Source organism: Puma concolor, chromosome D1, assembly GCF_028749965.1.
Source record: "Puma concolor isolate L17-30 chromosome D1, mPumCon1.1.hap2, whole genome shotgun sequence".
In the NCBI taxonomy this organism is placed as follows: Eukaryota; Metazoa; Chordata; class Mammalia; order Carnivora; family Felidae; genus Puma; species Puma concolor.
The window spans coordinates 95484316-95494838 of record NC_141676.1 but is presented as its reverse complement, the minus strand read 5'-3'; the positions used below and the strand labels follow the sequence as shown (position 1 = coordinate 95494838).

Sequence of the window (10523 nt, the reverse complement as noted above, 5' to 3'; positions counted from 1 at the left end):
GAGCTTAGACTCTTCAATCAAGTATCCATTCATTGATGCTCACTCAACTTAAATATAAAACTGGCTAACACATTTAGATTATTTTAGATTGACTGGTTTGAGTTTAGACACCAATGCTATTTTTGAATGGTAAGCACATCAATTGGTTTTATGTATGTGTGTGCATATTTAAATATAAATGTATATTTGTACATGGACTTGTGCATGGACATGTCAGCACATGAATGTCTGGCAACTCTGCAAATGTAAGGACTATATCTAGCTGGTCCCATAAGAATGAAAGTGGACATCTGTCTCCAGGGCATCTAAGACAACAAGTCTTGTATCCGTACAGATTGACCGACAGCAGTAGGTTTCCTCCCTGAACAAACAAGATCAGTTTCTTTTTTCTTAATTTTAATTCCAGTATAGTTAACATACAGCATTATATTAGTTCCAAGTGTACAATAGAGTTATTCAACAATTCTATACATTATTGGCTGCTCATCAAGATAAGTGTACTCTTAATCCCTTTCACCTATTTCACCCCTTCCCCCACCCACCTCCCCTCTGGTAACCATCTGTTTGTTGTCTATAGTTAAGAGTTTTGTTTTGGGGATTGTTGCTTGCTCTCTGTGTTTTGTTTTTTAAATTCTACACATAAGTGAAATCACATGGTATTTGTCTTTCTCTGTCTTATTTGCTTAACATTATACTCTCTAGATCCATCCATGGCATGGCAAATGGCAAGATTTCATTCTTTTTTATGGCTGAATAACATTCCCTTGTATACATAACATATCTTCCTTATCCACTCATCTATCGATGGACACTTGGGCTGCTTCCATAATTTGACTATTGTAAATAATGCTGCTATAAACTTATAGATATATGTATCTTTTCAAATTAGTATTTTCATATTCTTTGAGTAAATATTCAGTAGCATAATTATCAGATCATAAAGACCAGTTTCACAAGACCCTCAGATTGCTAGATCAGCTCAATCTGCTATCCTCACTGAGTATGTATCTACACTACTTAGAGTTCTGAGAAAAGTCGTACTTAACTCCATTTTCTTTTTGTGCCTAGAACACAGCTGGTGGCATTAAAATATGGTTTTGTTTTCCTATACTTTTTGAGTATGTTCTTGTTTTATGCAAAAACCCACTCATTTTATGGGGAAAAATCCACTTCCAATTTCACTTTTTTATTGAGATTGACATATGAATGTAAAAAACTTTTATAATACAATGTGATACATGCAATAGTAAAATAAACACCAATGAGATGCCAGCCAAGAAGGGAATCATCACTTAGTATTAAAGAGTCAAAAAATATTCCTGGGAAGGTAGGACCAATGCATAATACCAATGGGAAGTAGCAATTCCAGGCAGGGGAAAAGAATGGGACAGGGTCAAAATTGCATCAATTACAGAACAAATGTTCTGAGGTGTGAAAGACAATTTTTAACTCTGCTCTATTTAATCCACAGTTGCTTATCACGTATTTAGAATCCTATCACAGTTAACAATTTCCATTATTAGCTATAATTCCAAACTTATTTCACTATGCAATGATAAACAATTCATTGGTGCAAATACCTATAACTTAAGCTTTTTTTGGGATAGAAGTGAGGGTTTTAGAAATTTAGGGACTAATTAAGTGGTGTGTGTGTGTGTGTGTGTGTGTGTGTGTGCGCGCACACACACACGTCAGGCTATCAGAAAGCTCTTGCCTGAGTAATGAAAGAGGAAATGAAAAGATATCACTGAATCTCTGCCTCAGTAGACTACTAATTTGGGAAATTCAATCTATAGATTCAAGTCAGAGTTCTGTCAAAAAAAGTGTTACTCTTTATACATTTCCCAAATTCAGTATCAGTGATGTTCTGATCACTGATGTTCTTGACCTTTTTTTTTTTAAACATAACTGTCCCTTTAGTTCTAGTTTTTCATGTTTCTTTTACCTTTATTTTTCCTAGCAGCAACGGCCAAAGCATTCATTTTAACCACCTTTTCATCATCACATGTCACTGTCACTTTAAGAAATCAACTAATTTATTTTGAACCCATGGCGCCTTTCTAACACTGTGATCTACTTATAGAAAGAAAAATGCCAAAAAAAACTACATTAGGAGTATATACACACAAAGACTGAGGATCAACAATTTATTCAGTGTTTACTTAACTGAGATCAGGTCTCTTGATCTCCAGGAACAGTGCTTATCTAGACAGGTGAGATTATAAAATCCTGTCATCCAACATGCTAGACTCAACACAAAATTACTTACTGTTGAATCACTTCTGAATTGTGATACCTGATTCTGATGCAATCATTATCTCTTGTAGTACTTCCAATGACTGAGGCAGTCTTTTCTCTATGCCTAAGTATTGCTATATTTCTATATTTTCAAATGGTTTTCATTACCAATATAAAAGATAATGCCTAAAGAAGTTCTTTAAGAAAAGACTTTATGAAAAAAGTGGACAGGATTCGGAAAATGAAATGATATAAAACGGAATGAGGGCTACACTCTCTTTATTATACCATTAGCTTAAGCATAATGACGCATAACATACTACAAATCTATAAAACGGGATTGTACATTGACTTTCCTTCTTCTACAAACAGTGGTGAAATTCTTCATCAGGTTAGTGGAGAGAACGTTCTCTGCCCCAGACTCGTCTATATTGTTCTGTAAGTGTTATCCTACATATGGTGGTCCTTTTCTATGGGAGCCATTCTATATTCTGAGGGTTGTTCCCATTTACTTGGGTCTTTATGCTCAATCTTTGCTTATGGATTAGCTTAATGTTCCGTTTATGGAGAGCTATAATCAACATTTTGGAAACTTAATTTATTGTGAAATTTATACACTTTATAAAATTACACTTCACCAATTATTAGAAAATTAGCAGCTTATAATCACTAGTGGATACAAGAATAGATTATTGCCAGCACACCAGAGTGCTCTTTGTGACCTGTTAGATGGTTGCTCCAACCATTTTTTCATTCTCTATCATGACTATTGCAAGCTTCTCCTGTCATCACATTACAGCTGTATTATCTAAGTAGGGCCTCATCATCATCTGCATCCAGCCCACAGAAGGTCAAAGAGAATATGGAAAAGGTAAACTTTTCCCCAGAATGGTGTCCATTTTGTCTAGAATTCATTCATATCTCACATTTCACTGCAAGGAAAAAAGGGAAATGTATGTTCTAGAATAAGAGGTGAACAGCTAGCAAACTCTGCTGCAAGGGGCTAATCACGTTGATGTTTATCAGAATCCAGGATGTGAAGATTAAATAACATGTTGAATGTAAGAATTTACTGGCACTTTGTAAACACCCAAATATAGTTTATTACAAGCTATCTTATATGTTCTCGCTTATTGTATAAATCTGTATCAAATGAGAACTTAGTCACCCTTTCTAAATTAGACAAAAGGTCTGTCAAATATAAAATGTGAAAGATAACTTTCTAGGCATTTTTCTTATTTGAATATTTTCCTTCTATTTGTGCTCAGAGGCATTTTTATCCACTAACCATTGTTCAAGTTTCACTGATTTTTTTAAAGTATGGCAAATATTGTGTAATAATAATAATAATAATTTTTTTTACCTCCAATAGATTTTGAATCAAAACACCAAATACCGAGTCTTATTTCTACCATGTATTAATTGTGACTTGGAATAAGCCATGAACATCTCTGAGTAGTAGTCTCATCATCTATGAAATGGGAACTGGATCCTCTCCCCCATTTACCTCAAAGTTCTTCCCTGAGGAACACAGAGACTGACAGATATAACACGCAGGGAACACAGCAACAGCACACTCTTCCTAAGAGCAAGTGTAAAACCCTGCATATACTTTTATTTTTTAAGTGGGTCTATTCAACCTTACATCAGAGAGACACTTTATTTTATTTTATTTTTAACGTTTATTCATTTTTGAGACAGAGAAAGACAGAGCATGAATGGGGGAAGGTAAGAGAGAGAGGGAGACACAGAATCGGAAACAGGCTCCAGGCTCTGAGCTGTCAGCACAGAGCCCGACCCGGGGCTCGAACTCACGGAGCGCGAGATCATCACCTGAGCCGAAGTCGGACGCCCAACCGACTGAGCCACCCAGGCGCCCCAGAGAGACACTTTAAACAGCATAGGTGATTCCACCAGCTATCCTACCTACTGAGGAAAATGAGAATCTCTGCCTCTGAATTTAAAACTTCCCACCCTGAGACTCTAATGTTTATTTTATTTTATTTTATTTTATTTTATTTTATTTTATTTTATTTTATTTTATTTTATTTTATATTTTTGAGAGAGACAGAGACAGAGACAGAGTGTGAGCGGGGGAGGGGCGGAGAGAGGGGGAGACACAGAATCTGAAGCAGGCTCCAGGCTCCAAGCTGTCAGCACAGAGCCTGATGCAGGGCTCGAACTCACGGACCGCGAGATCATGACCTGAGCGGAAGTTGGACGCTTAACCAACTGAGCCACCCAGGCGCCCCAAGACTTTAATGTTTAAACATGCATTATTTTGTATAACAAATTCTTGCATATAAAACAACTACTACATCTAATGCTAGGCTGAATATACAGTGAAATATCCCAATGTTAAAGAGGAAAATCAACTGTGTTAGACTTGTGGAAGAATACCGTGTCTGCCCCCAACATAAACATTTGCTGACATAATTTTCAGGAGTAATGTTGACTATATAAGATCAATTTTAGAATCTCTCCATGTGTACAGTGTAACTCTACTTTGTATGTGAAAATCTATGTTTATATTGGTCTTTCACATATCTTATTTGTTTGTCATATATATCACATTTCCAAACATTGCCAGGGACTTAGCAGGTAAAAAAAAAAGCTGGGCTTTTTTTTTTTTTCTAATATAAACAAATGAATGATTTATGCAATAACCATTTCCTTTTCCTGGATTCAGCAAGTACTTCCAACACAGTCCTGCCTCTCTGGAGGTGGACCCAGGAACCACGTACCTAAATGTTCTTGCAAAGATTAAAAGTGGGTTCCTGATGATGAGCGATGTTGAGCATCTTTCATATGTCTGTTAGCCAACTGGCTGTCTTCTTTGGAAGTGTCTATTCATGTCTTCTACCCATTTCTTCACTGTATTATTTATTTTTGGGGTGTTGAGTTTGATACGTTCATTATAGATTTTGGATACCAACGCTTTATCCAATATGCCATTTGCAAACGTCTTCTCCCATTCCTTCGGTTGCCTTTTAGTTTTGTTGATTGTTTCCTTTGCTGTGGAGAAGTTTTTATCTTGATGAGGTTTCAATACTTCATTTTTGCTTTTATTTCTCTTGCCTCCAGAGACATGTCAAGTAAGAAGTTGCTGCAGCTGAGGTCAAAGAGGTTGCCATCTATTTTCTCCTGTGGGATTTAGATGGCTTCCTGTCCACATTTAGGTATTTCATCCATTTTGAATTTACTTTTGTGTCCGGTGTAAGAAAGTGGTCCAGTTTCATTCTTCTCCATGTCACTGTCCAGTTTTCCAAACACCATTTGCTAAAGAGATTCTTTCTTCCATTGGATATTTTTTCTGCTTTATCAAAGATTAGTTGGCCATACATTTGTGAGTCCATTCTGGGTTCTTTATTCTACTCCACTGACCTATGTGTCTGTTTTTGTGCCAGCACCACACTGTCCTGATAATTAAAGCTTTATAATACAGCTTAAAGTCTGGAATTGTGATGCCTTCAGCTTTGGTTTTCTTTTTTAACATTCCTTTGACTATTCAGGTCTTTTCTGATTCCACACAAATTTTAAGATTGCTTGTTTTAGCTCTGTGAAGAATACTGGTGTTATTTCGATAGGGATTGCATTGAATGTGTAGATTGCTTTGGGTAGTATCGACATTTTAACACTATTTGTTCCTCTGATCCATAAGCATAGAATGTTTTTCCATTTTTTTGTCTTTTTCAATTTCTTTCATAAGCTTTCTATAGTTTCCAGCGACAGATCTTTTATCTCTTGGTAAGGTTTATTCCTAGGTATTTTATGGGTTTTGGTGCAGTTGTAAATGGGATTGATTCCTTGATTTCTCTTTATGCTGCTTCATTATTGGTGTGTAGAAATGCAACTGATTTCTGTGTATTGGTTTTATATCCTGTGACTTTGCTGAATTCATGGATCAGTTCTAGCAGTTTTTTGGTGGAGTCTTTTGGGTTTTCCATGTAGAGTATCATGTCATCTGTGAAGAGTGAAAGTCTGACTTCTTCCTTGCTAATTTGAATGCCTTTTACTTCTTTTTGTTGTCTAATTGTTGAGGATAGGACTTCCAGTACTATGTGGAACACCTGGTGAGTGTGGATATCCCTGTTGTGTTCCTGATCTTAGTTTTTAGCTAAGATCTTTAGCTAAGATCCTGATCTTAGCTCTCAGTTTTTCCCCATTGAGGATGACATTAGTCAAAATACAAATTAAAACCACAATGAGATATCACATCACACCTGTCAAATGGCTAAAATGAACAACTCAGGAAACAAGAGATGTTGGTGAGGATGTGGAGAGAGGGGAACTCTTTTGCATTGCTGATGGAAATGCAAACTGGTGCAGCCACTCTGGAAAACAGTATGGAGGTTCCTCAAAAAATTGAAAATAGAACTACCCTACAACCCAGCAATTGCACTACTAGGAATTTATCCAAAGGATACAAAAATGCTCATTTAAAGTGGCACATATACTCCAATGTTTATGGCAGCACTACCAACAAGAGCCAAATTATGGAAAGAACCAAAATGTTCATTGACTGATGATTGGATAAAGAAGATGTGGCATATATATACAATGGAATGCTGCATGGCAATGAAAAAGAATGAAATCTTGCCATTTGCAGCAACGTGGATGAAACTAGAGGGTATTATGCTAAGTGAAATAAGTCAGTCAGAGAAAGACAGATATCCTATGATTTCACTCACATGTGGAATTTGAGAAACACAACAGATGAACATAAGGGAAGAGAAGGAAAAATAAGATAAAAATAAGAGAGGGGAGCAAACCATAAGAGACTCTTAACAATAAAGAACAAACTGAGGGTTGCTGGAGGGGAGGTGAGTGGGGAAGATGGGCCAGATGGGTGATGCAGATTAAGGGGGAATTTGTTGTGTTGAGCACTGCGTGTGGTGTGTAAGTGATGAATCACTGGGTTCCACTCCTGAAACCAATATCACACTGTATGTTATCTAATTGGAATTTAAATAAAACCTTGAAGGTGAATAAAATAGAAAATATTTAAATTGTCATTTGATTCATCAAATTGAAGATTTTTAGAGTAGCAATTTTTTGCTTTTTCTAATAATAATGATAATCATCATCATCATCATCATCATCATCATCCAATATCCTTCCAGAAAAAACATTGTCACAATTTGGCTTATTCACCTAATCTTTCATTTAATTGTCATTGCTCTATCAGCTGCAACTCAAGGTTTTTGTATGTAAAAATCCAGATGAAAGTATATGGAAGCCCATAAAAACAGGAGTGATTTAGTTGCCCCCAAGTCCTCTAACCCTGTGGATTTAACTTTAAAAAATATATCAAATAACTTATGCTTTCACTACCCTCTCATCTCCATATTTTTAGGGCCATCAAGAAAGGAGAGAGTCATGGGTAGGGGCTTTCATTATCCATCATTTTTCTTTCTAAATTCCTTTCTTCCTAATTTGAACTCAAATTACCTCTTACTATTTTATCACCTAAAACTGCTGCCCTCAATCTACCTGGTTCCCCAAATGTGCCTACAGCTTTTCCATCTGCATTCCTAAAACACTACTAATATATGGACATTATGCATTATAGTTCTATGAAAGGTATATGAAACTGAAATATGTTACGGTTCTCTACAGAATAGGATATAAAATCAAACTGAAATGTGGATCCTAATTTTCATAACCACTCCCCACAATAAATAAGAGACTTCATTCATACCTGTTGCCCATGTGTCTTGTTGAGTCCTGACCTACTGACAAAATTCTGTGCTCCTTTCTTTTCCGGGCCTATTCTCTGAATTACAAACACTTGCAAGCATTGCAAATTCAGGTTTTTTTTTTCTTTTCAATTTGCAGAAAAATAACCTCCCTATTTGAGCCAAACATCTTTCTAATATACTAGCTCCCAAGGCATTCTCTCTCCCAACAAAAAGAACCATCAAAGTGTTTTTTGAAAGAGAATATGAAAAAAAGTAATACCCACACCGAGAGAAATTCATGAATCATCTTGGAACAAAGCACAGTTAATTTTCAAATTTGCAATGTTTTCTCATAGTCCGTGCTTACTGAAACAAAAACAGAATAAAGTAGAGCAAAATAGGCTACAAATAGTAGACTTGAAATCAGAAGGCTTTGATTTGACGAAGCTATGTGACTTTAGGTAAATCTAGCTACTCTGAGCTTCACTTTCCCATGCATACAATAAATATATTTTGAGGATCACTGATGTGTTGGTTTGGCTGTTCAAAGGTCAAAGAGAAAAGCCTGCCAAAAGACACTTTATGCTTGATGTTTACATATGCAAAATGGGTTAACCTTGATTTCCTTTGTGGAATCTTCAATCCCAGGACTTAAAGGAGACATATACTTGCCAATTGGAAGATGGAACACTGGAAATACAAACAGTATTTGATACAAGTTTCTAATGCCAAGTGGCAGATATATCAAAACTTTCCCCTATTCAGAGTTTTTCTCAGAGCAAGTTTAATGTCTTTGTTTCTCAAGCTGTAAATGAATGGGTTCATCAAGGGAACTATACTGGTATAAAAGACAGAAGAGATTTTCCCCTCATCCATAGACCCAGCAGAAGATGGTTTAAGATACATAAATGCACCTGATCCAAAGAACAAGGAAACAGCAATTATGTGGGAACTGCAGGTGCTGAACGCTTTGGACCTGCCCTCAGTGGAGCTGATGCGGAGGATGCTGGAAAGGATGGAACCATAAGACACAAAGATGGTGACACTGGGCACAATCACATTGATGCCCACCACAATGAAAACCACCAGTTCATTTACATAGGTGCTTGTGCAGGAAAGCTGGAGCACAGGGAGGATGTCACATAAATAATGGTTGATGGTGTTTGCATTGCAGAAGGTCAGTCTCAGCATGCATCCTGTGTGGGCCATAGCACCCGAAAATGCCATCAAATATGAACCAAGCATAAGGCTGGAACACGCTTTAGGGGACAGGACAACATTATACAAAAGTGGGTTACAGATGGCCACATAGCGATCATAGGCCATTGATGTCAGCACATAACCTTCAGAAATACCAAAAAAACTGAAAAGGTAAAGCTGGGCCATGCACCCCCTATAGGAGATGATATTCTTCTTTGATGTGAAGTTAAATAGCATTTTGGGTGTAAACACAGAAGAATAACAGAAGTCTATGAAGGACAAATTGGAGAGGAAAAAGTACATGGGGGTGTGTAGATGTGAATTCAGCCCAATTAGAGTTATCAAGCCCAAATTTCCCAATGCAGTGACCACGTAAATGACTAGAAACAGGCAGAACAGGGGGAGCTGGAGATCTGGTAGGTCTGTTAGCCCCAGCAGAATGAATTCAGTCACAAAAGAAGCATTCCCAGGCACCATTTTACTCTAAGTGAATCTGTGGACACAGGAGGAAAATGTTACACAGAAAAATTCAATTTTTCTCACCATATAGCCTCTCATGAGAATTGGGTATGTACAAAGAATATCTGAGACTAGCCTAATCTGGACCCACAGATCTGCTTTACCATTATCATGAATCTAGTGACATGGGCATTCCCTCATTAGAGTCTTTATAAACTGCATAAGCACAGAGCATCAAAACTGAGCTGACAGCATGAAGGCCAATGTTTCCATATGTCAACATGACTGCTGCATAAAGCAAAGGTTAAGGGAGAAGATTGGACTAGGAGAGAATTGCCTCCTCTGATTTCATTTCTTTGACCACATGACCCCTCCCCTAATCAGTAAAATTGGAGGCAGCAACCCACCAACCTGGTGCTGGCCTCTAATGGGGATTAGACTTGGTGTGGTGAGAATGAAAAACATTGTTTCCAATCCAAATAAAAGACCAGGACTAGGAGAGTTTAAGTTCCTGCTCCATGCCACAAAGTAAAAACCGTAACTTTGGAAGAGTGAGAGTTCCATCCATGGAACTGACCGATACATTGCATCCTTTGAACCCAATAATGTCTCTGAACCTTCCCTGCACCACCATCCCCCCTCCAACAGGTTCTTCTGTCAATTTCACTTGAGTCTGAGGACTGCAAAATCTGGAATGAAAGTGGCATATCTTAGATCCCTGGACTTCCATCACAAAAGGAGGACATTAATATAAATGGAATTCAGAAACTCACCTTCTCTAGGCAAGAAAACCTTGGTTCTTCCCTACCATTATTACCCCTGTGGTTCTGAAGGGGAAGCTTTAGTCTCTGAGACTTCGCTCCCTTTGGTTCTATGAGGATGGAGACCACTCTTAATTTCTGATGTGCTCTGGAAATCTTTCTGAACTATGGAATAGACTTTCTG

The 10523-nt window shown here is 37.3% G+C and overlaps 1 protein-coding gene across 1 annotated transcript; it reads right to left on the bottom strand.

Moving 5' to 3' along the window:
* Window positions 1-8663: 8663 nt before the first annotated feature.
* Window positions 8664-9620, bottom strand: LOC112866170 (olfactory receptor 8B8-like). Its single transcript, XM_025929219.2, has one exon. It carries the CDS (start codon window positions 9594-9596, stop codon window positions 8664-8666), a length of 933 nt encoding a protein of 310 aa, XP_025785004.1. The 5' UTR covers window positions 9597-9620.
* Between the last annotated feature and the right edge of the window lie 903 nt (window positions 9621-10523).

Bases quoted from the DNA above. Each gene is read 5' to 3' on its own strand.
- LOC112866170 (XM_025929219.2), bottom strand. From the start codon at position 9,596: ATGGTGCCTGGGAATGCTTCTTTTGTGACTGAATTCATTCTGCTGGGG.